Source organism: Schistocerca serialis, chromosome 6 (genome assembly GCF_023864345.2).
Source record: "Schistocerca serialis cubense isolate TAMUIC-IGC-003099 chromosome 6, iqSchSeri2.2, whole genome shotgun sequence".
NCBI classification, from domain to species: domain Eukaryota; kingdom Metazoa; phylum Arthropoda; class Insecta; order Orthoptera; family Acrididae; genus Schistocerca; species Schistocerca serialis.
This window is the reverse complement of record NC_064643.1, coordinates 109329763-109357187: the sequence shown is the minus strand read 5'-3', so window position 1 is coordinate 109357187 and position 27425 is coordinate 109329763. Positions and strand designations below refer to the sequence as shown.

General features: G+C 38.9%; 1 protein-coding gene across 1 annotated transcript in view; it reads left to right on the top strand.

Annotated features, from left to right (window-relative positions):
* LOC126484671 (uncharacterized) overlaps nucleotides 1-27425 on the top strand; it is a 148622-nt gene that overhangs the window by 2966 nt on the left and 118231 nt on the right. The window contains exon 3 of the mRNA XM_050108264.1: nucleotides 15573-16065. Coding sequence (XP_049964221.1) covers nucleotides 15682-16065 — 384 coding nt within the window. The 5' untranslated portion in view covers nucleotides 15573-15681. The remainder of the gene's footprint in view (nucleotides 1-15572; nucleotides 16066-27425) is intronic.

The following is a 27425-nucleotide window of genomic DNA, read 5'->3' as shown; positions in this document are numbered from 1 at the left end:
CAAAAAGCTCTAAGTAAATTTTTTTTTTCAGACTCCCAGAAAATTATACTATACCTAATGACTGAAACAAAATATCCATTATATACAGTTTTTCTTACAGCTAAATCAGTAATACTATACAAGATATTCATAATATATACAAGGCTATTCAGTCGACCCAGTATGTTGTCCACATGGTGACTCCATAACAGGTTTTTATTGACTAACACGCCAAGGAATTTGACACAGTCTGCAGTCTCTAATTTTTTGTCCATATACCTTATTTCACTTATAGACTGTGCAGATTGTTTTGTGATAAAATGAACAATTTCTGTGTTTGTAAAATTTAATATCAAGTTATTGTTTTTGACCCATGCCTCCACTTCCCCAAGTGTTTGTTCAATATGACGAATTAGGTCTACCTCATTTTTACAACAGACTACAGCTGTTGAGTCATCTGCATAGAGGATAGTATCAGACGGGACCTGACATGGCATATCATTAATATAATATAGGAAAAGCAGTGGCCCTAATATTGAACCTTGTGGAACACCTAATTGAGTGTTTTTCCAGCCAGAGAGAAATTTCTTGCCGTTGATGTTAATAAGTACTCTTTGTTTTCTGTTTGCCAAGTATGATGACGTCCAGCTAAGAGATTTGCCTTGAAAACCATAGCGTCCCAATTTTTGGAGAAGCAGGTCATGATTTACTGTGTCGAAGGCTTTGGACAGGTCACAAAAGATGCCTGACACACACATTCTATCATCAAGACATCTGCTGACTTTTGTGGCTAATTCATTTATAGCATGGATTGTGCTGCGGCCTTTTCTGAAACCGTATTGATTGCCTAAGATAATGCTGTTAGATGAATTGTGATTTTCAATCTGATCACATGCAGCTCTTTCAAATATTTTTGAGAAAATTGGTAACGGTGAGATTGGCCTATAGTTGCCCAATTCATCTTGTTTGCCTTTTTTATGTATGGGCCGAACTTCTGCATATTTTAATCGATCTGGGAAACATCCCTCATCAAATGATTGGTTGATTATGAAAGAGAGTGGATATGCAATGCTGTGACAGACTGTTTTTATTATTTCAGTGGGGACCTCATCCCACCCCACAAATTTTGAATTTTTTAGGGACATTATGATTTTGGTGACATCTGAGATGGAAACGTGAGAAAACTTAAAACATGTTCAGTTGCTATCTGTCATATTGGGCTTTGTATTTGGTGGTGAACAGTTACCAAATTTGTTACAGTTTATGAAAAAGTCATTGAATGATTCACAAATGGCACTGATTATTAACTTTGAAAAAATTCTGGAATTAGTATTTGCGAACTTCAGAATTTAATTAAGAAGTGTTCTATTATTCGATAAAGTGGAATATCTTATACAAGTTGTCAGCTTTTACCAGTGAAGTAGGACATGTGCAACAAAGGTAATATAATGCCATATATCAGTGGCCTTTTATTTATTTATTGATTTTTTTAATGGGAAAGACACAGATCAGTCTTTTTTGAGAAGCAGATTTTTTTGCTTTCACATTTGTTGGCATCATCAAGCCCAACTACACATTCGCCTTCCAACCTAAACTAGTCCCTGGGCTAATCTACAGTTTAGAATGTGGTCAAAAGCAGGTTTTTTGCTTTCACATACTTCGATTTCATCAACTAACAACCAAACTATCAGAATATGCACCAATAGGCGATGTCACAGCAACCATTAACATTAAGTTACTGGTCGAAGCTGACTACTAGTATCGAATATTCTTCTTGAACTCCATTACATTCATCATTCATTAACCAAACTATGCACAGCATTTCTTCTTGGTTTGGCAGTGGCCCCTTTTTGTGTGCTCTTGAATACTTGGTGAGTGAATGGTATAAAGAGAATCCTAAAAACATAACAGTTGGAACCAAGAAAGATGTATAAACCTAAATTGTTTGGGATTCGCAGATGACTTGACGTTACTAGCAAATAATGTACAAGGAGCTAGAAATCAAATAATGCACCTGCAAAATATAGCACAAAAGTAGGACTCCAGATATCTTTCGAAAAGACTGAGATGATGGTAACAGACCCACTAGTAATAGACCACATAAAACTAAAATAGTGAAAGCAGTATAAATATGTTGAAGAGATTATAACATACAACTTGGATGAAAAACCTGATTGACAAGAAAGAACCAATAAAATGACAAAATCTCAAAAACTAACAAGGTCTACATACAATAAAAAATGTCTATCAATTCAAACAAAATTAAAACACTACAAGATGTGTTCAGCCATAGGTAACATACTCAAGCGAGACTCTTTTTAAAATCGCTCAGAGAAACAGTGTCGACAAAATACTAAAAGTAGAGAGAAGAATAGCAAGAACATGCATAAATAAAAATTACTGGAAGGAAGGACAATGGGGGATAGTGCCAAATGAAGTAGTGTACAGGGAATTGGAGTCAATCACAGATACTATATGTAAAAAGAGGATTTTTTCTTTGGGCACATAATGAGGACACCAGAAATCAGATTAGCAAGAAAAATTATGCAGAAACTGTGGAATCTGAAGCACCAAGTAGGATGTATCAAGGAAATTGAAGAGGATATGGGAGAACTAGATATAACCTTGCATGGTCTGCAAAACAAGACAGAAAATTTCAAGAAACTGAAAGACAAGAAATAAGATTTAAACCAAAAGTAGACAAACATCACACAATGAAAAGGGTATTTACTGATGAGGAAAGATAGGAAAGATCAGAATGAATGAAAAGATACTGGGCAGTTAAGAAAGAAGGAAACATGCACTTACTGAAGAAGAGGACCAGGAAATGATTGACTAAAGTGGTCCAATGAGGCCATAAAAGCAAATAATAATAATGCAATAAAAATCAGTAGCTTGGAATATATACACAGAATACTTACATATGCTGTCACAAGTATGCCTTGATGGAGAAACCATCCAGCATTTGCCTGAAGTAATCTAGGAAAACTACAGAGAACCCTAATCAGAGTGGCCAGACAGAGTGAACCCCATCCTCCCAAAAATGAGGCCAGTGTCTTAACAGTTGCACCACCTCAGTCATTTGGTCTCTATTATACAGTGTTCTTTGATTTAAACACAAATATCTTCTGATAACTAGTAATATAAAAATATAGTTATGCTCTTCATCGTCATACACACCTACAGACCCACTGATGACTTCTTGGCCATGAAGATGCTGCTACGCCCCATGCGTTAACTCCTGCCTGTTTGGACAACCAATTCCTGAGCCACCAACATTCAAGGACGCTCCATGTTTCCTTCCTTTCCTCCCATCTGTCCACCTGAAAAAACTGAATCAGCAAGACTTTACTAGCATGCACTTTAGATTGTGACACATTACTTTCTTGCAAAAGCAGTAAACCATGATAATGTATTGAAATGCAACAGGGTGTAGTTAACCTCTTTCATTATTACCCACTACAGAATTGTCCCAGTAATCTTTAATTATTTTGTAGTATGCATTAGTTACGCAGAATGTTTTAGCAGCCTTTTACAGGTTTTTTTAGTAATGTCTTCCATTTCCTGGGGTAATTTATTATACAGCTTTTTTCCTGGTATACAAAATACCATTTTGGGCTTTTTGTTTATCTTTCCTTGGTAAATTTAAGTCCATTCTGACTCATGTATCATGATAATGTACAGAACTAACAACGGAATAGAATGAGATTTTCACTGTGCAGCGGAGGTGCGCTGATATGAAACTTCCTGGCAGATTAAAACTGTGTGCGCGACCGAGACTCGAACTCGGGACCTTTGCCTTTCGCGGGCAAGTGCTCTACCAACTGAGCTACCGAAGCACGGCTCACGCCCGGTCCTCACAGCTTTACTTCTGCTCTGGTAGAGCACTTGCCCGTGAAAGGCAAAGGTCCCGAGTTCGAGTCTCGGTCGGGCACACAGTTTTAATCTGCCAGGAAGTTTCAACAACGGAATACTTAGTAGTGTTATTCGTGAAGACTTACTGATGACAATATATTGGCTACTGCCGTCATCAAATGAAAATTTGAAGCATGTAAACAATTTTCTGTGTCATTCTTAAGCGAAGGTGCACCTTGGAATTTTTACCATTAGCAAATAAAAGATGAAAGAAGCTATAAGTGGCAGTAAAGTCCTTGGACCAATTAAGGATTTATTTTTGGATGTTTGCATTCGTAGGTCTGACACTTACTTGTTGAGCTGTACTACTCATATAGAATGGTAATCCATAATCTTTGCTCCACTCTGTAATTTTGATTGTGACTTTTAAATGGTCCATTGTGCTGATAAGATACATAGCAAGCCGCCCCCCCCCCCCTTTTTTTTTTTAAATGTATGATATATGTATGTGATACACATAAAAATACGTGTTGGAAACTTGCCCATTATCTAATATTGGTTTTCTGGCTTTACACTGCAGTTTTAGCTTTTATATTGAAAAGTGCATTACATGTGTCTGAGCGTGTTAAATGTGATGCAAATGTAATCTCAAGCTACACTACATACCAGTCTGATACCATGACCTTTATTTCACATTCATTGGCTTTGCTAACTTACAATCTCATTATCACAACATTGGTTCAGTTTTTGGGTATTATCTGTTTCTGCAAATATTTTGTAGACAATTTAAATTTTGGAATTTGTTACTGGAAAGTCTATAGTTTCTCAGAATTGTTCCAAAACACGTTTGATAAAATTCAACTGCATCCTACATTTTCGAAGTAAGTTTTCAGTGTTGTCAACACTCTTCAAAGCCAGTGTTTGAGTGATTGTGATGAAATCAGTTGTAAAATAATGAAATGTTAGGGGACTGATGACGTCAGATGTTAAGTCCCATAATGCTCAGAGTCATTTGAGCCAATTAAATGTTGTTCTGTCTTTAATGTACTAAATTAATAAAATATGTGACTAGGGCATCCCGCTGGGCAGACCGTTCGCCGGGTCCAAGTCTTTCGATTTGACGCCACTTCGGTGACTTGCACTTCAAGGGGGATGAAATGATGATGATTAGGACAACACAACACCCAGTCCCTGAGCGGACCCAGACGGGAATCGAACCCGGCCCTTAGGATTGACATTCTGTCGCACTGACCACTCAGCTAGCAGGGGCGGGCACCAAAATAATTATTTGTATGGATTGTACCATTGTGGTACTTTCCTAGACAGGCTTAAATAAGGTGTTTTCAAGTAACTTCACAAATGAGGGATAAAACAATCGTAAAAAAATTGCTGATCCTTCGCATTACTGCTGGCATAAAAAAGTCAAGAATATCATGTATACAACCATTTTTAACAGTCATTGCAAAATATTCTCATTAGCAAACAATTTAGATTAAAAAAAAAAAAAAAAAGCTTTCAGCTGAACAGGATCTATTTCTGTTAATGGGAGGCACATTAGAATCAATGAACCAGAAATTGCCATCACTAGGAATTGTGAGAGGACTAAGTTTCATGACTGTGCAAACCACATATCCTCATGCAAAAATTAAAATGTTTTGGAAAAGAAGAGGCAATAAATTACTGAGCTGTGTAGCACTCAGAATTTGAATCATATTTTTACATGGTGTACCATAGAGTTCTATTTTGGGTCTTCTACGTCTGATAAACATAAATGATGTTTCATTTGCATTGTCAAAATGCAAATTGTCTCCTCTGTGTAGACAACACTGGTATAGAAATAAAAGGTAATACCAGTCCTCTTACTGAACAGGCTGCTAATGAAATATTTAAAAATGTCACTCAAAGGTTTGAGACCTATGGCTTATGATTAAATTTTGATAAGGTGCAGCGTGTCCAGCTCAGTACAGTACTTCTCGTAGTACTCCATAAGCTATAAAAATTTCCTGTTTAAACAATAAAATGCAAGAGGAAGATATTGTTCAGTGTTTGAGACTACAGGTAAATCACAACCCTAATTGGAAATATGCATCTATAACTATAAATGATAAAAAGCCAAAATTAGTTTATTCCACATGTTTTCATGTACTTAAGTTCTTAAATCTATATCTTCCAGAGCCATTTAAAAAAAAATTGGCATTTTGACAAATTTCACCATAGTTATTCATGTTAAATGTAATTGAATATAATGTTAAAGAACTTTCCTTTGTACAATTCTTTCTACTCTGTTGTAGAATAATTTTGCAAAAATTGTAACAGTAAAGCATTATGTTATAATTTACATTTTTGCTACAGTAAATTAATTTTTTCATGAAGTTCAGTTATTTCATTGTTTTTTCACTTAAATGTACTGTATTTCATTGTCTTTGTGCCTCATAATTTTTTTTATATCTGCCCACCAGTCCTTTTAAAGCCCTATCAATAGCATGTCCTGTCTCATCAGAACTAGTCACCTGTGACAGCTACCACATACAACCTGTACCATTTGTGTTCTCCCCAACTTCTGTCTGTCTCCGTAGCATAGCGGTAGCATTTCTGCCTACCACGCAAGGGGCTTGGGTTTGATTCCCGGCAGGAGACTGCATGTTGTGTGTCCTTCATCATCATTTTCATCATCATTAACCCACAAGTCACGGAAGTGGCGTCAAGTAGAAAGGACCTGCAATACGGCGGCAAAACTCCCCCGCATGGGCCATCCCGGCCAACAATGCCATATGATCATTTCATTTCATTCCCAACTTCTGATTTCCTGAATTTATGTATTTTTTTGTCTCAGTCTCTCCTAGTTTTCTCAATGTTACATTTCTACTCCACCTTACGTCACCCACAGAAATATTTCTGTATCTCTTTCTCCTTTCTCTACTCTGAACCATCCACCTTCGCTGTACTTCCCGTACTTGCCATTTTTTCTAAACTTTCCTCTAGCAGGCCTCTGACCTCCCCTTGAATACACTTACATGCTTGATACCAACATAATCTTTTTTAACCACCTATGTACCTCATTCCTCTGCCTGTACTACGCTTCCTCTGTTTTTCCACTATCCCAATCCAGTGTGTGTCAGGAGACCACAGTGGTGCACCACGAATGCGCGTGCGCCCAAACACACACACACACACACACACACACACACACACACACACACACACACACACAGAGAGAGAGAGAGAGAGAGAGAGAGAGAGAGAGAGAGAGAGAGAGAGAGAGAATGAGTGCTGTGTAGAGGAGAGATTTTCCTGAAATTGGAAGTAGATTTCAGAAAGAGGGTACGGTTACACCACATTGGAGATAAATATAAACAACTTAAAATATAAATGAGTTACTTTAAAATAAATCAAAAAGTAAGAGACAAAGAACCAGATGTTACCAATAATAAAACTTATAAGCACAATGCCAATTAAGACTCTACATGCATTGCAAGACTCCAACAATCACGAGCCAATAAACTGACCAGCAAGTGCATTCATTTTCATAGTGTCATCTAAACGCTCAAGAAACCAAATGTCACTAGTTGTGAAAGCCTGCATTTTATGATCAAACACTTGTTTCCTTTGTTGTACTTTTCATAAAAGTTGCAGAACACCGTACTCATTTCACTCAAACTTTGAAAATTAGCAAAATTATAAAAAGTCCCTAAGAAGTTCGTCAGTGTGATGAGCAAATGTAAAGTGTTGCCATTATTGTGCTAATGGTAAATATCAAACCACCATGCAGTGGCTGCCCTATGAACCATATCAGTAAAAAGAGAGGAAAAAATACATTTGAAAAAATGTTGGTGGTATGATCTGTCTTGCAAGCTTAGGTTAGTTCTTAGAGGAATGGTGGGTGGCATACAATGTTGCCAATCGTAGAATTCGTGGATTAATAAACATTCACATGAACATTGTTTGTAGCGTACTGTCACATATGGATGATCTGTTTCTGACCATACTATCTTTGTCAGATAGGATGGTCTATTGCAACAGTTGAAATATCTTTTCATGTAAATTGTTTAAGAAAGTATTGTGATTTTGCTGTCAGAATGAATCCAATTAAAGGGTCCAACCATTTGAGAACTGAGTTGTGATGTCACACATGCCTCCTCTCCTGTACCGCCATTGAGGAAGTTTTATGTTAAGAACATTTTGGACCTTACAAGTGAAGTTCAGTGACATGACATCCTTTGGGGAACAACCTGCCCATTTGTTTCATTACTCTGAGGGAAAGCAAACAATTGGAGCAGATCTAGATAGTTGCCATTTGTAACCCTTCCTTCTGCAAAGAAAAATTATGCTGTGACAGTGTAATTTATTCCACAGTGTATATGAACATTGCCTAGCTCACTTGCAAATTCATTGAGTGATTGCTATGTTAGACTTACATTTGAAAGGAGTGGAATTTAGTTTCCCTATTTTCATATGCTTCCCTAAATTGCACCCTCTGTGGTAGGTCAAGAAACTGTTCCACCACTTTACCTGTAGTAGGCTGTACTGACTTCACTGTAGAGTTACTCACACACACACACACACACACACACACACACACACACACACACACACACACTGCACAAAGAGCTGCTTAATGGAAAAGCACTTACTTGTACCGAATGTGAGATTATGTTAATTGAGTCATTTTAGTGTCTGTACCACTTCATTTTCTTCTTCTTGCCTCTTGCAGAAGCAGCATTCATTGGCTGCTATGAGTGTTTCTCTGTAGGTGGCTGCTACTTGATGTGTGAATTAGAGGCATACCATTTAAATATTGTTTATTGGAGGTGATGCACTGTACTGAACCCCATAAATTCATCACTATACAAATATCTCCTCCTCGTATACTGTTTGTAATGCAGTTGTTTCACTTTTGTGACATATCATTTCGTATCACAAATGAGCTCTTGTGTGCTTGCCACACTGTAGATACATGTTATTGAATTGCTTAACAGTTATTGTTTGTTGTTAAATCATTTTGCTTCGGCACCTAACTGCAAACATTTCCCACCATACAGTTACTCGTGCCTTCAGCTTTTCTCACAAGATTGGCCAGTCCTCATCCCACTGCTCTCTGCTATAGGATATGCTGCCTATGTTCACCTGTCTGTGCACACTGACTTGCTGCTTTGTATCTGCAGCCCTGGTTGTGTGCCATAATGGGAAGTTATTATAGTGCATATTGAAATCAATTTTAACTTAAAAAACTGAAAATGTATGGTGTATTGTGAAGGGAATGAGGCCACTGCAGATTTCTCTCCTGATCCTTGTCTGTCACAAGTTTGTGCTCCATCTCAGATGTCCTCATCAGTGTTTTTTTTTCAAAACACACACACCTATGAAAATAATTCTGAATCATTTTGTCCATAGCATAACACATTCAAACAAATCATTTCTCATTCACATAGTATCATGGGCATTTGATTTTAGTATTTATAACTGGAAACTAAGGTGGTTGACACATTTTTATCTGTTGTGAGCATGTAACTGTTGAATATTATATACTAGTGGTTGTCAAACTGTCTTCCAAGGGTTTACCGAGCGAGGTGGCGCAGTGGTTAGCACACTGGACTCGCATTCGGGAGGACGACGGTTCAATCCCGTCTCCGGCCATCCTGATTTAGGTTTTCCGTGATTTCCCTAAATCGCTTCAGGCAAATGCCGGGATGGTTCCTTTGAAAGGGCACGGCTGATTTCCTTCCCCATCCTTCCCTCACCCGAGCTTGCGCTCCGTCTCTAATGACCTCGTTGTCGACGGGACGTTAAACACTAATCTCCTCCTCCTCCTCCAAGGGTTACATGTGTCCCAAATCAGGTGTTTGTGCAACCCACCGTTCTCAGCTGTATGTTTAAATGACATACAGCTGAGAACCGCAAGTCACACGAATACTTGATGCGGTCCACATTTGGACCACCGGCCACAGTTTTATGACCACTGTTGTAGACAGTCTCTCCACAGGTTTTAGTGTACCACTTGATTTACCTTTCAGTGTCAGATCACAAAACTTTAAATTTATCATTGTATGTGGTAATACGGCTGTACAGATTTTTTCCTACATTAAGTCAACTGTACTAAGAGATTTAAGTTTGGTAATTTTTAGACACAGTGCTTCTTTGCATAGGCACTGTAAAGGCAATCCACCAGTAAGCTTTCAGTAACAATGCTATGTAAATAAGTAGTGCTACCAAGATAGGTTTCATAATATCCTTTGATGAGTAAGATGCAACATTTGCTTCCAGTTGAAAAGTAACTGTTGTTTCGTAATTTTACCTTTGAAAATAATTTTCTTGGTTGTATCCTGTCTGTGCCTAAGTTCAGCTACTGGTTTGAATCAAATCACTATGTATGGTGGCACAAATATATACAAGGAAAATAAATATTCAATGGGACAAAATGGATACTGTTTCAATGTTTATAAGAATAGAGAATGTCAAAATTGGTGGTATAAGCCACAAATGTGTTGAACATTGATGGATAGTAAATTACAGTATTGATGCTGTGGAGTACGGCATTGCTGATGTATTTTCTTTTAGTCCCAGAAGTGTTTCTATTCCTAATTATTACACTTTCATGTTAATGCTGCTATTGACTGTTAGGAGGAAAGATGCATATGTAACTCTCACCACAAAAGGTAACCACTGCTACCTGCTATAACTTAATACTTTAAATGAATGACCATCACAGTATAGAATGTTACCCATTTTTTCTTCTAGAAATTGCAGAGCAACAGATTGCAACCCATGGAAAATGTGGATTGTAAGAGAAGTTCGTAAATTAATAATTACATTATATTTCTGATGAAATTCTTTATGACAAATGCTCAAACACGTGTGTGCATGCACGAGTGCGCACACGCACACATGCACACGCATTGGTTTGCTGGGTTTTGTAATTTATGTGTAGTCTCTTAATATTTATCAGACCTGTAGTGCACTCAATATTGTGTTTCTGTAACAAGTATTGCTTGTTAATGTTGATTAGATATTTGAAGAATTGCACATTAAATCTCAATTAATCAGTTACTTAGTTTGTGTGTTATAATGGTGATAATCAGATCTACAACAGGAGTAACCGGTGAGTTAAGATGGCTGTTGGAAAGACAAAGAGACCTTGAGTATCAAACTTTACGCATTGACTGACACTGGATATATTGAGAAATTGTAGGAGGAATGTGTCAAACAAAGCCTCTGTGTTAAAAGCTGGTGAGCCACTCCTTTACACCTGTTACCAGGCTATCTGAGTGCATTATGTATATAAAAGTAGATTGATGCAAAAATTCTTACTTCCCATTACTGTGGTTCTATGGTCTGTGTAGTGAGTATTTAGCATCAACCATCAAACAATGTAGTTGCTAGCCATTAGAACAAAGGAATGCATATTGAATAAAATCATTTTGAGTGTTAGGCCACATCATTGTAAAACACTAAAGTGTCTAAATCACTGACGTATCAACGGACTTGGTGTGGTCATCGGTTAACAGCAGGATACTGATGAATGTAAATTCTGTACTACTGCTCACACACTGTTGGCTGAGGTATGTGGACGACACATTGGTCACATGGCCTCGTGAGCAAGCAGAGTCCGCCTCCGTAGTGTAGTGGTAGCGTTACCGCCCAGCATGCAAGGGGCCTGGGTTCGATTCCCGGCAGGGGACTGGGTGTTGCGTGTCCATCATCATCTTCATTATCATTGACTTGCAAGTTGTCGAAGTGGCGTCAACTAAAAAGGACTTGCAATACAGCGACCGAACTCCCCCGAATGGGGCCTCCCGGCCAACTATGCCATACGACCATTTCATTTCATGAGCAAGCAGAACTAGATTTCATGAGCACCTCAATAGTTTGTATAAGACCATAAAGTTTGTACTAGAAATGGAAAACAACGGATTTCTTTCTTTCTTAGATGTGAAGGTGTATAGAACGAACTGGCATACTGTGACATAAAGTCTACAGAAGGCCGATACACATCAACAGACACCCGCATGCAAATTCACACCACCATACAGCCCAAAAGAACACTGTGCTGTACACGCTGACAGCCCGAGCTCGCCGCTTTAGTGATGCTGTCCACATAGAACATGAACTGAATGAGCTCAAGACAATATCCTGTATGAATGGATAGAACAACAGACGTACAACGTGTTATGCGGGACGACAAAACAAACAAAGGTACAGAAGAAAATCTTTCAGTTGCTCATGTATTTTATGCGAGAGGCATCAGTGACCATGTAGGCAAGGTTATGTGTCATGGAGGAATCAAACCCATATTTCAGAATAATACACAAGTTCCAATATCTGTTGAGGTCTACTATGGATCCCATGGATGCTCTCCACATTGCACACATCTACGAACTTCGGAGTAAATGCAGTGAAGTCTACATTGGTGAAACCAGAGACCCATTAGCACTTGAATGTTGGAGCATGAATGTTACGTACAACTGGTACAGAATAAGAAGTCATCTGTAGCTGAACACCACCAGGAATGTAGTCCTCTCCCCCAAATCAACAAGCAACTACCAGGAATGTAGCTGTTCTATACATTTTCTAGAACCTCGTGTGCTTCTTCAGCAGCCATGGATACACTACTGTAAAATAAGAAAATAACCAAATACGCTAACAGCATGAACAGGGAGGATGGCTATAAGTTAACCTGTGACCAGGCTGCCACTGATCCCAACCCAGCAGGCCATGTTTGTTCGCCAGCCAGCAGCACCACTTGACTTGGTTTTAACAACAGAAACAGCAGCCATGAGAGAATTGCCGTGCGGCCTTATTGCTTTGCTGCAGGAAAACACTATCCAAGGGATACTAGCTGTCAACTTGCTATTGCCTACCAGTCACCAATTAAAATTGCCTACCAATCACTTACGAGAGTGACACAGGCAGTACCTTGCTAGTATGCTCTCTCCTAGCAATCGCCTGCTATGGTTGCATTCCACCAGGGTAGCACAGGCAGTAGCCTACCATACGGCCATCTTCCTGCATAGCAACATCTCTTGAAATTGTCCAGTGATGTCCCAGACATGTGAAATCAGGGGCCACAAGGTAACAAATAGAGAGTATGTAGGGAAGCGTTTGATTAGTATCCAGCAGTCAAGCATCGTGAAGGGGACCACAGCAAGTTGGTCAAAACATTGGCAGTTTAGTTGCTTTAGTATTTTACAGTGACGTGACCTAATGCCCAAAACAATTTTTTTCAAAATGACAGTGGTCTTTGAAGGAATACATAGGTCAGCTTGATGTTATTGAAGATTCTCTTCTTAAATAGGAATGGGCCAAATGCTTCCTTGAATTATCAGACTTAGACTAAATATAAACATGATGGATTACAGCAGTTCAGAATGATATGTGACAATGGTAATGAAATAGAACTATACAATTGCATAAATGCCAAATGATCTCAACACATATGATGCTAACAAATTTGAATAACTACAAACTGGTTGTTTTTACAAGAGTTGTAATATTAAGGGAAAGTGAAGTAGAAGTAATATTATGTATGAATAAACCCATTATTTCTCCAGTCTTTACTCATTTTAAGTGTGTTAAGAAAATACTAAAGGTATGGCAAGAAATGTCCACCCTTGACCGAACAAAATTTACCAATGTTTTGCTCTGAAGATACATATTTTGAGATTGTTGTATGGAAATAGAATCTGTTAAAGATCTATGCTCATGTCAGGATTTTAAGTTGATTTTGCTGTTATAATTCTGTGTCAGGATAAGAATTTTGCATGAGTGTTAGACTGAAACACACACACACACACACACACACACACACACACACACACACACACACACACACCAAGTTAATGAACAATTTAAATTTAGAAAGCACTGCCAAAATTTTTGTATGTGTGAGGGTAGGCTGAAAAGTAATGTACGCATGCTTGTAGAATGCGACCTAAATGACCTTGAGAAACACGCCAGGTGGAATGTTGCAGGTAACTTCCTCTCTATGCACACATGCAGTTTGAATGCATTCTGTTCATCCAGTTTATTTTAAGTAGCAGAAGTATGGAGACATGTTCTAGGGCTGTGTGAACACGACTTATACAGCGTGCTGTTATCAAATTTTTAATTGCTGAAGAAAAATGACTCTCAGTGAGAGTCATCATTGTTTAAAGGCTGTTTAAGGTGACAGTGATGTTGATAGGTCTGCTGTAAGTGGATGGGTAATAAAATGGGAAACTCATAATTGTTGATGAAACAACAATGGCATCCAATCATTGCCACAGATGATAAACATCACAAACTCGGCAACGATTGGATTTAAAATGACCAGCGAATCACTTGAAAGAGTATCAAAAACCCTATTCAAATATCCAAGCAATCTGTCAGCTTCATTATTGAACAATTGGAATACCGTAAGATCTGTGCACAATGGGTACCATGCCGTCTCGCAGACAATAATACTGTCAGTAGTTTTTGCAGCACTACTGTGATGAAGGAGATGTCTTCCTTTTGAAGATTGAGGGGGCATGTGTCATAGGTCCATAATCATGACCCAGAAGAGAAAAGATGGTGTTGAATATCGACATCTATTTTCTCCTCAGGCAAAAAGTTCAAAACAGAACCATCTGCAAAAAATATTCTTTTGATTTTGTTTTTGCGTCCGATTATCTGGTATGAGGGGCAACAGTAAATTATTCTCTGTATATAGAGGCTCTAAAAACATCTCCTATGTTGAGCTTGTTGTGTTAGATGCAGCCTGGTGCCAATAATCTTGCAGCGTGAGAGCACCATCCACACACTTCATGCATGGCTGAAGAGCCTCTGTCAAACTTGAAGTTTGAAATGACTCCACACCCTCCTTACTCTACTGATCTTGCTCCATATAATTTTTATTTTTTCCTCTGCTGAAGAGAGACCTCAGAGATAATCATTACATCTTGGATGACGAGGGGAAAGCAGCTGTCAAGTCCAGGATTCGAGAAAAGTCGGAAGAATTTTTTAGTGACAAAGTGAAAAAACCTTTTACATGTTAGGAGAAATATGTTAGTCTCAATGATGATTGTGCTGAAAAATAAATATATTATTTTGAAGCTTAAGAATTCTACTTTAATTTACTTTTTGCCCGATCTTCCTAAGTGTTTTTCTTTGTATCCAACAAGCTTGAATGCATTACTTGTCAACCTCCCCTCACAGGATTCCAGTTCATAATGGAATCCAGTCACACCAACCTTGTAACATTTTGAAAGAGCTGGTGGAAGATGAGAAAGTGTCTGAGCTGTGGCTCTTTATTTGTGCCCAGTTGTGGAAGTACCCCATGTAACCATTTTCTGTGAACATGCCTTGGTCTGTGTCCTTCACCTTCACCAGTTTAGTTTCGATATTGTGAGATATTCTGAGATTGTGCTGGAGGCATTAGAACCACTTGCACAGTGTTAGTATCCACACATTTTAATGGGCTATCCCGATCCTTATTAGGCCAAGACATGGGAAAGAACAATAAAAGAATGATAAAATATGCTTGTGTGATGATGATCAGCAAATTGTACATTATTCTTGGGAACATCTACTTTGTGTTGTACTGTGCACCCTTGCAGTTAATACCACCGATGGGTGGAATTCAGAGGTAATGGAGGGATTGTTAAATTCAGAAATATTGTGTGAGAATTTTGCTGATATGAGCTTACAGGAAAAAATGTGTCTTGTGTGAGTTACCGTCTGCTAATGATTTATTGGTAATCCGTTTGGTGTTCATCCTTGTGCAGGTTGGAGTGTGCAGCCCTGGACAGTACTGTGTGAGGAGGATGGGTGCAGGGCACCGCCTGCGGGCTTAGCAGCCCCCCCGTCCGCGCCGCTCTGCGCCGCGCCGGGGCCATGCAGCCGGAGCCCGGCCCCGGCCGCTACATTAACTCTGTATCAGATCTGTACGGAACTGATGAAATAGAGGTCCTGCTGGAGGAAATACGCGAACTGGAGCCCACAAGCTATCGCCCTGACGAGATCCAGGATTTTGAAATAGCTGGTAGCCGGACAGGAACAGGTTTTGGCAGTGCAGTGCCCATGGATGGGGGCGGAGGTGATGATGATGACTGTGGCTCACCCATCAGTGGTACTGTACACTCCTGGGATTCACACGCTAACTATCGCCATCAGCTGCCACGCTCGACTCCATCTGCTTCCCTGTTCTCTGGTGTTGTGCTATATTGTGATGAAACACACCTCAAGTCATCTACAGGAGTGGTCCGAGTACTGCTTGTGGTAGGCCTTTAATTTATCCATATTTTAATAATAGTGTCTGAAATTGTTAATGCTACAAGAGCTATTTCTGTAACCAAATCGTGCTCTATTTTTTAAAATACATATTCTTTAGCTACCTCTGTTGTCTTTAGTACCAAATATAATTTATTTGTCCGCCGGTAAAATGTTTTAAAATGGTCATGCACATAGAAATAGACAAGTCATGGACAAATAAAAGTGTCTTCGCTAACAAATACAGCCAAGGTAGACAATGAATATGCCTTGCAAGAAATTTTGTCTTTGAAACCAAATATTAAAGAATTATTTCATCATTTATTGATAAAGTGGAGGCATTTGTTAAAGTATTTAGTGCATGGCTTAGTCAGCTTTGCTTTTAAAAGGTCAATAACTTTCGCAGTTATTTGTAGGTTTTTACACTTTGAAAAACTTGGTCAGATGTGGATTCTAACCACAATTTTTTGGTTATGAACTGCAGACTAAAACTGAAGGAACTACGAAAAGGCAGGAATTTTTTTGGAGATCAGAGGGAGCATTAGGGATTGATTGACAGAAAAGGGGAAATGAATACAATAGAAGAAGAATGGGTAGCTTTGAGAGATGAAATAGTGAAGGCAGCAGGGGATCAAGTATGTAAAAAGATGAGGGCTTGTAGAACTCCTTGGGTTAACACAAGATATATTGAATTTAATTGATGAAAGGAAAAATATAAAAATGCAATCCCCTTTCATAGGGCAATACAAACGTCCAAAAATATGAGATTGACAGGAAGCGCAGAATGCCTAAGCAGGAATGGGTAGAAGACAGATATAAGGAGGTAGAAGCATACATCATCAGGGGTAAGATAAATACTGCACACAGGAAAACTAGAGAGACCTTTGGAGAGAAGAGAACCACCTGTATGAATATCAGGAGCTCAGATGGAAAACCAATCCTAAGCAAAGAAGGGAAAGCAGAAAAGTGTGAGGAGTATATAGATGGTCTATACAAGGGAGATACACTTATGGAAAATATTATGGAAATGGAAGAGGATGTAGAGGAAGGTGAGAAGGAAGATACAATACTGCGGGAAGAATTTGACAAAGCATTGTAAGGCTTAAGTCAAAAAAGGCCTCGTGAGTAGACAACATTCCATTAGAGTTACTGATAGCATTAAGAGAGCCAACCATGACAGAACTCTTTCATCTGGTGAGCAAGATGTCTGAGACAGGCGAAATACTCTGACTTCAAGAAGAACATAATAATACCAATTCCAAAGAAACTGAACTATCAGTTTAATAAGTCATGGCTGCAAAATACTGATATGACTCCTTTACAGAAGAATGGAGAAACTTGTAGAAGCTGACCTCGGGGAAGATCAGTTTGGATTCTGGGGAAGATCAGTTTGGATTCAGGGGAAATGTAGGAACACATGAGGTAATACTAACCGTGTGGCTTCTCATAGAAGATACGTTAACGAAAGGGAAACATATGTTTATAGCATTTGTAGACTGAGAGGAAGGTTTTGACAATGTTGACTGGAATACTTTTTTTCAAATATTAACGGTGGCAGGGGTAAAATACAGGGAGCGAAAGGCAGTTTACAATTTGTATAGAAATCAGGTGGCAGTTAAGTGTCGAGGGGAGTGAGACAGGGTTGTAGCCTATCCCCAGTGTTATTCAATCTGTATATTAAGCAAGCAGTACAGGAAACAAGAGAACAATTTGGAGTAGGGAGAAGAAATAAAAACTTCGAGGTTTGTCGAGACATTGCAATTTTGTCAGAGAGCAAAGGACTTGGAAAAGCAGTTGACAAAATGGGCACTGCCTTGAAAGGAGGATATAAGATGAACATCAACAAAAGCAAAACGAGATTAGTGGAATGTAGTTGAGTTAGGTGATACTGAGGGAATTAGATTCAGAAATGAGACACTTAAAGTAGTAAATGAGTTTTGCTATTTGGGAAGCAAAATAACTGATATTGGTCGAAGTAGAGAAGATATAAAATGTAGACTGGTAATGGCAAGGAAAGCGTTTCTGAAGAAGAGAAATTTGTTAACATCGAGTATAGATTTAAGTGTCAGGAAGTCGTTTCTGAAAGTATTTGTATGTAGTGTAGCCATGTATGGAAGTGGAACATGGACGATAAATAGTTTGGACGAGAAGAAACAGAAGCTTTTGAAATGTGGTGCTACAGAAGAATGTTGAAGATTAGATGGGTAGATCATGTAACTAATGAGGTGGTGCTGAATAGAATTGGGAAGAAGAAAAATTTGTGGTACAACCTGACCAAAAGAAGGGATTGGTTGGTAAGACACATCTGAGGCATCAAGGGATTACCAACTTAATACTGGAGGGAAGTGTGTGGCATACAAATCATAGAGTGAAACCAAGAGATGAATACAGTAAGCAGATTCAGAGGGATGTAGGTTACAGTAGTTATTCGGAGATGAAAAGGCTCACACAGGATAGAGTAGCACAGAGAGCTGCATCAAACCAGTCTTTGTACTGAAGGTAACAACATTTTTGTCTCTTATCTATGACTTGTGTACTGTGAGCTATAATTTCATTTTTGTATCATCAAATGCTCGATGTACCTTTTTTTTTTTTTTTTGCCGCTAACAGTGTAATGTAGTGGGTAACGGAGGAAGTATTTTGCATCCACAATGAGACATCTCCAGAGACTTAACTTTATCTTTGAATATTGCACTACCAAAGAGAGATGAGTTGTATATTTGGCACCATACTGTGCAATTACAAAATCAAGTCACTTTTGAATAAGGCTGTCAAAATGGAACGCTTCTCTAAACAGTGATGCTGCAATTGCTGCTATGTACACTTGTGATCAAAAGTATCCGGATACCCCCAAAATATTAGGTGCATTGTGCTGCCACCTACTGCTAGATACTCCATATCAGTGACCTCAGTAGTCATTAGACATCATGAGGGAGCAGAATGGGGCGCTCTGTGAAACTCACTGTCTTCAAGCGTGTTCAGGTGATCGGGTGTCACTTGTGTCATATGTCTGTACACGAGATTTCCAAGATCCTAAACATCCCTAGGTCCACTGTTTCTGATGTGATAGTGAAGTGGAAACGTGAAGGGACGCGTACAGCACAAAAGCATACAGGCCGACCTCGTCTATTGACTGACAGAGACCACCAACAGTTGAAGAGTGTCGTAATGTCTAATAGGCAGACATGTATCCAGACCATCACACAAGAATTCCAAACTGCAACAGGATCCACTGCAAGTAGTATGACAGTTAACTGGGAGGTGAAAAAACTTGGATTTCTTGGTCGAGCGTCTGCTCATAAGCCACACATCACGCTGGTAAAGAACAAACAACGCCTCGCTTGGTGTAAGGAGCATAAATGTTGGATAAGTGAACAGAGGAAAAACGTTGTAAGGAGTGACAAATCACGTTACACAATGTGGCAATCCAATGGCAGGGTGTGGGTATGGCGAATGCCCGGTGAACATCATCTGCCAGCGTGTGTAATGCGAACAGTACAATTCGGAGGCAGTGGTGTTATGGTGTGGTAGTTTTTTTCATGGAGGGGGTTTACACCCCTTGTTGTTTTGCGTGGCATTATCACAGCACAGGCCTACATTGATGTTTTAAATACCTCCTTGCTTCCCAGTGTTGAAGAGCAACTCGGGGATGGCGATTTCATCTTTCAACACTATCGAGCACCTGCATAATGCATGGCCTGTGGCAGATTGGTTACATGACAGTAACATCCCTGTAATGGACTGGCCTGCACAGAGTCCTGACCTGAATCCTATAGAGTATCTTTGGGATGTTCTGGATAGCCGACTTCGTGCCAGGCCTCACTGACTGTCTGACATAGAAACCTCTTCTCAGTACATCACTCCTTGAAAAAGGGGCTGCCATTCCCCTAGAAACCTTGCAGCACCTGACTGAACATATTCATGAGTGAGTGGAAGCTGTCATGAACGCTAAGGGTGGTTGAATTACAGCATTACTGATGGAGGGCGCCACGAACTTGTAAGTCATTTTCAGTGAGGTGTCCGGATACTTTTGATCACATAGTGTATGCTGACAAGTATGGTGTTTTTCTGGCATATCTGCCAATTCAAGTCTAGGGAATAGGGAGTGTTTACTAATCTCAATACACTTCTTTTTCCAATGTTTTTGACATTTTTGCGACAGAGTAATATTTTTTATAACAATTCTTTTGCAGCTTTTGTTGTGGTTACAAACTGATAACAAAGTAAGATTTAAAGAAAAAACTGATAGTGGTTTAATTTATAACCAAGATGAGAATTTGAGTAGACTGCTCATTTGTTTTGTTCTGCAGTATTTTCTTGAAATGTCTACATGGTTCTCTTAGATTCCGCTTTCTCCTTCTCTTTATACAGCCAGAAGCCATCCTCTTTCCTAGCAAATTTATATTAATTTAACCTATTTACAGGGTTTTACATTAATACACAGATACTGCCATTGTTGTGTGTCTTTATGCTTCTTCCCAATTATGTGGTGGACGTTTACTTTGTTCTGGAAGAATTATCAACAAATATCTAAATTTTGAATACTTAAGACTGAACTTCAGATATGTAGTTTGACTTTGGGAACTCTTTGTCATGACTGACAAATCAGAATTTTTAAAATTACTGTAGAATGTTTGTATGCGAAAGTAGGTATTAATTCCCTTGTGACAAAAACTTTCTCGCACCTACATGCCAGGTGGCCTTTGCTTTTATTCTGGCCTTGTTACGAGGGCAGTTCAATAAGTAATGAAACACATTTTTTTTCTCGGCCAATTTTGGTTGAAAAAACCGGAAATTTCTTGTGGAATATTTTCAAACATTCCCGCTTCGTCTCGTATAGTTTCATTGACTTCCGACAGGTGGCAGCGCTGTACGGAGCTGTTAAAATGGCGTCTGTAACGGATGTGCGTTGCAAACAACGGGCAGTGATCGAGTTTCTTTTGGCGGAAAACAAGGGCATCTCAGATATTCATAGGCGCTTGCAGAATGTCTACGGTGATCTGGCAGTGGTCAAAAGCACGGTGAGTCGTTGGGCAAAGCGTGTGTCATCATCGCCGCAAGGTCAAGCAAGACTGTCAGATCTCCCGCGTGCGGGCCGGCCGTGCACAGCTGTGACTCCTGCAATGGCGGAGCGTGCGAACACACTCGTTCGAGATGATCGACGGATCACCATCAAACAACTGAGTGCTCAACTTGACATCTCTGTTGGTAGTGCTGTCACAATTGTTCACCAGTTGGGATATTCAAAGGTTTGTTCCCGCTGGGTCCCTCGTTGTCTAACCGAACACCATAAAGAGCAAAGGAGAACCATCTGTGCGGAACTGCTTGCTCGTCATGTGGCTGAGGGTGATAATTTCTTGTCAAAGATTGTTACAGGCGATGAAACATGGGTTCATCACTTCGAACCTGAAACAAAACGGCAATCAATGGAGTGGCGCCACACCCACTCCCCTACCAAGAAAAAGTTTAAAGCCATACCCTCAGCCGGTAAAGTCATGGTTACAGTCTTCTGGGACGCTGAAGGGGTTATTCTGTTCGATGTCCTTCTCCAAGGTCAAACGATCAACTCTGAAGTGTATTGTACTACTCTTCAGAAATTGAAGAAATGACTTCAGCGTGTTCGTAGGCACAAAAATCTGAACGAACTTCTCCTTCTTCATGACAACGCAAGAGCTCACAAAACTTCAGTGGACTGTTCTTCCTCATGCACCCTACAGCCCCAATCTCGCACCGTCGGATTTCCATATGTTTGTCCCAATGAAGTACGCAATCCGTGGGAGGCACTACGCGGATGATGAAGATGTTATTGATGCAGTACAACGTTGGCTCCGACATCGACCAGTGGAATGGTACCGTGCAGGCATACAGGCCCTCATTTCAAGGTGGCGTAAGGCCGTAGCATTGAATGGAGATTACGTTGAAAAATAATGTTGTGTAGCTAAAAGATTGGGGAATAACCTGGTGTATTTCAATGCTGAATAAAACAACCCCTGTTTCAGAAAAAAAATGTGTTGCATTACTTATTGAACTGCCCTCGTACAATGGCCATTGTTCCAAAAACATAAAACATCAAGTAGAATATCATTATTTATCATTTGAGGTTTTTAATGCTCCTGCAATGTAACAATTTTAATACATCTATAATCTGAAATCTTAAAACTTTGTTAATAGATTTTCTCAGAATAGTGTAAGCCTATCTTCAAGAGTCTTCCAGTTCAATTCCTTCAGTACCTCTGTGACGCTCTTCCACAGATCAAACGAATGTGTCCGTTTGTGCTGCCCTTGTGTATACGTTCAATATCCCCCGTTAGTCCTATTTGGTATGGGTCCCTCACACCTGAGCAATATTCTAGAACAAAGCACATGAGTGATTTGTTAGCAGTCTCCCTTGCAGACTGATAGCACTTCCCCAGTATTCTGCCTATAAACCGAAGGTTACCACCTGCATGACCCACAACTGAGCCTGTGTGATCACTCCACTTCATATCACTGCAAAATATTACACCCTCGTATTCTTGAGAGTTGGCCAATTCCTACAGTGACAGTGGATCAATCCAAATGAAGTGGTACAATAAAAATTAAGCTGGTTGCTTGACCATTTTTAAATATTTTAAAATTTTTGAATGTGACTACCCTATATTCGAGAAGTTCAAAAAGTTTTTAAAAAATTTTACCTGTCACCTTTACTGAATGGTGGCCATGTTTGTTTGTAAGCGCGTGACGATGTTTCAGTTTAGAGCCGTTAGCAAAAATATGAATATCTCTGCACTGGGTTAAGTTATAACACTGCAGTTGACATGGTTGTTTTTAGAAAAATGTCCTCTACAAATTGTCTATTACACAAAATACCCTAAATTCAAAAATAACCAGTCAAAATGACCTCCAAAGTTTGGTATCCCAATTTTCAAAAATCCACTTTTTAGGCCTAAAAAAAAACAAACAAGTAGTGGTTTATGAGAGTCTATTTTTTTCCAATAGTTAGATACATACACTACTAGCCTCATATAGAGCAAGAACACTTACAAATGTTCCCTTAATTTTTTATGAATTTTGAAATTTGAAAATTTTCATTTTGTAAAGTTTGGGGTTAGTTATCTCAGGTGTGACTGAATATAAAAATATAATTTTTACACAGTTTGTACACCTATATGATAGTAACGTACTGTAAAAATTTCAACATTGATATCTGACGACTGTGAACAAATATATGAATTTTTGAAAATGAGGAGTTAATTCACATTACTCTACAACTGATCTTATGGCTGTTGCCTATTCATGTGTGATATTGGCAGAATATAATCAATTATTATTGAAGTAAGATACTGAATTATATTACAAAAAGTGGAAATGTCACTGAAATTAACATTTATATTGTTTGGACATACTTAAAATAAATATTTTCAGTTAACATCCTTTGAGATGCGACTGTTCCTAAAGCTTATTTCTTCAGACAGCTTCTGTGATACAGAATAAGACCTCTCAGTTGCTGTGGTAAGTTCAAGCACTGAAAGTTTTTTAAAACATTTTTCATTGGTATCCAAACTTTGTCACTAGTAGATTTCTTGACTGATGATCTTGGGCCAGCAGGGTGGTAAAAATGCACAAAAACATCATTGTTTTCCAAACTTATTCTTTCAACCTCTGCAAGCTTCAGTGATAAAGACAGAGATGTAATTTTACTGACACAATGATTGTCATAAATTTCGGTTTCTGATGTTACATAGCATCGAACTAAGTTTTCTGCAATGACAAGGAATTTGTGGAAATGCCTTGTTTCTTTTATTGCTATACAGTTTTCAAATGTGGTTTGAAGTGTTGTTTTCATATGCAGAACCACTTCTTTCTTGATCAGAAAATGGTAATGCCGTTAATATTCTCCTTGCAAAAAAAATGTCTCTCCTGTACTGTGAGAATTTGGTCTGTGGTTGGTCTTTGTATGCTGGCTTTACTTACTTCACATTTTGTTGTACCTCCTACTCCATCACACGCATTTTTATCATGGCAAGATGCAAAAAAGTGCCATTCAGCCTCCAACCCAAAGTCTACTTTGTGGTTGCACAGATTTGAAAAATTCTTTTTCTTCTTATACTGACTACCACTTCCATCTGAAAAGTACATCAGCTTCTCAACCTTGGGAAAATTTTCTTTTATGCAATTTATTACATACTTTTGAAACACGTGAACAGCCAAAGTGTTGTGCTCCAAGTAGTCACTTAGAATGCAAATTGAAGAACTGCAAAGTTCATCTTTCTCATTTTTAAAGTGGAGAGTAAATGGATGCTCTGTTGCCTGGTCATTGACCCAGTGGTACCCTTGTATTGCATCCTGACTCACAAATGTAGAATTTTCTGCAAAATCAGCTAGCACTATGCATTCTATTTCATGAAGTTGTGCTTTTTTGTCCTTCAAAAACTTACTTTGGATTTTAGAAACATAGCGGTGACTTTTGAGTTTTTGTAAGGTATGAATTAAAGATTCCAAGTACTCTTCCTGAGATTTAACCACTGTTATCATTTCTGCCCTGTTAGTTGTGACCCACTGTTTGAAGGTAATACTGTCTGGCATTTCCTCATCATATTCGTGAAACAATTCAATAACGGTTTCCTTACCAGGGCATTTATTACACAAACTCATCATGCAGTCATAACTGTTAGTGTCACAGACCATTAAATCTAGTAACTCTTTGTAGTTAAGATCACTGAGTTTTGCACTTGTGATCATCAGTTTGACATTTTGATGATATAAACAAACACATACGGAGTGTGTTCCTGAGGGTCCAGCCAAAATACACCACTTAGGGCGGAGGTCACAAAATTTTGACCTTCCAGTTTTGCATTCAGGATGAGAATTTTTGAAAGCTACATGAAATTAATTTAAATCTGACAGCACTAATCATTTCTGTTTTGTTACTTTAATTCCATTTTTAACAACTCTTTTGCCGTCTTTGCAACATGGGCACATCCTACTGTTTTTATCATCAAAAAACTGCTGGATCTTCTTAATTGTTTCTTCACTTATGCCTACTGCTTTCTTCTTCCCTAAAACTGGAAGAATGCCTTGCTCTTTCACTAATTTTCGGGTTAGTTTAACCAAACAATGAGAACTGTTGAATTCATGAACTATTTTTTCTCTTGACCATGAGAGGACAAATGTTAAGTTTTATTTCACTCCAACCTTTAGTAATAGTGTTTTTATGAACTTTAAGTGGATCACAGCACTTTCTTCCAAAAATGTGGTTGTACTTCAGAATGTATTTCTTCTCATGATACTCACACACACTGATGTAACAGAAGAACTTACTCGAAATTTAAACAAAGTTTGTCTAACTTCAAGTTTTTTGTAACTGAACCTTAAACTTTTTTGTGACACACTTCACTTGCTATCTGTCCAACAGAGCACTGTTCATCTATTCAGTTAATGTCTCAAAATTAATTACAAATTACACACAGAACAAAGCACATAACACATTCTACACTCTCGATGAAGTATGTACATCCACTCTGAAAGGTTTCAGAACAGACAGACTACAATGATGCCACACCCAGCAATAATGTACTCCTTTACTGACAGTAAATATAGACTCTCATAAATCACTCCTTGTTTGTTATTTTTGGGCTTAAAAAGTGGATTTTTGAAAATTTAGATACCAAACATTGGAGGTCATTTTGACTCGTTATTTTTGAATTTAGGGTATTTTGTATAGTAGACAATGTTGTAGAGGACACTTTTCTAAAAACAATCATGTCAATTGCAATGTTTTAACTTAACCCAATGCAGAGATATTCAAATTTTCGCTAATGTCTCCAGACTGAAAAATCGTCGCGCGCCTACAAATAAAAATGGCCACCATCCAGTAAAGGTGCAAGATAAATTATTTTAAAAACTGTTTCGAACATCTCAAATATAGAACAATCACATAATAATTAAAATATTTAAAAATGGTCAAGCAACCATCACTGGACTGCTTCATATGGATTGACCCATATTATAGTCATAGGACACCCCATTTTTTATTTTACCTTACTTTTTTTTCATTTTGTGAAGTTCTCAATTGTAGATTTCTTAAAACCTAAAGCTAGATGCCAGTCTTTGTACCACTTTGAAATCTTACAAGATCAAATATTTGTGCAGCTTCTTTCAGATAGTGTTTCAGTATAGATAACTGCATTATCTCCAAAAATTCTGAGGTTGCTATTAATATTGTCTGCAAGATCATTAATACACAATATGAACAGCAAGGGTTCCAACACACTTCCCTGGGACACACCTGAAGTTACTTCTACATCTGATGATGACTCTACATCCAAAATAACATGCTTCATCACCCGTACCAAAAGTCCTCAATCCAGTCCCAAATTTCATTTGGTACCCCATACGCTCGTACTTTTGACAATAAGTGTAGGTGTGGTACTGAGTCAAATGCTTTCTGGGAATCCAGAAATTCTGAATCTAGCTATCTACCTGACTGCCTGACTGCTTTCAGTATGTCACGTGAGAAAAATGGGAGTTGGGTTTAGAATGATCGATGTTTTCGGAATCCGTGCTGCTTGGCATTGAGGAGGTCATTCTGTTCAAGATAACTTGTTATGTTTGAGCTCAGAATATGTTCTAAGATTCTACAACAAATTGATGTCAAAGATATTGGATGGTAGTTTTGAGGATCACTTCTGAGGCCTCAGCAGCTAGAGTCTGTGGTCACCAGCTACACAATCTGCAGCCCAGAAAGAACAGAAGGAATACTCCCGTGAAAACTTCCTACGTCCCTCCAGCCAACCAACATCTGAGTTGGGTGGTGGTTGGTTGATTTGGAGGAGGGGACCAAACAGCGAGGTCATCGGTCCCATCGGATTACGGAAAGATGGGGAAGTCAGTCAGCTGTGCCCTTTCAAAGGGACAATCCCAGCATTTGCCTGAAGCGATTTAGGAAAATCGCGGAAAACCTAAATCAGGATGGCCGGACATGGGTTTGAACCATTGTCCTCCTGAAAGCAAGTAGAGTGTGCTAACAACTGCACCACCTCACTCGGTTCTGAGTCTTCCTTTGCCAACTGGAAAGGCTCCAAGGAGTCAAACAAAGGTAAATGATCTTCTCCTTTGGCAACTCGAAGATCTTCGTCGGCGGTGTTTCCACGTGATACCCTAGGCCCGCCGACCTCAATGTTGCCGGTACGCACCAGCAACCAATTTTGTGCTGTAGACTCTGCAGGATGACAGAAGGAGATTGCTAACAGTTCTGTAGACCTCATGGAGCAGAATCCTACTGGCTCTGTGCCCCCTAGCAGCAGGTCTTCGAGGGCTGGCAGTTGACAGCTGCTGAGGTGACACCCCTTCAGTTTTTCCTTGTCATGACTCTCATATGGAATGTTCGC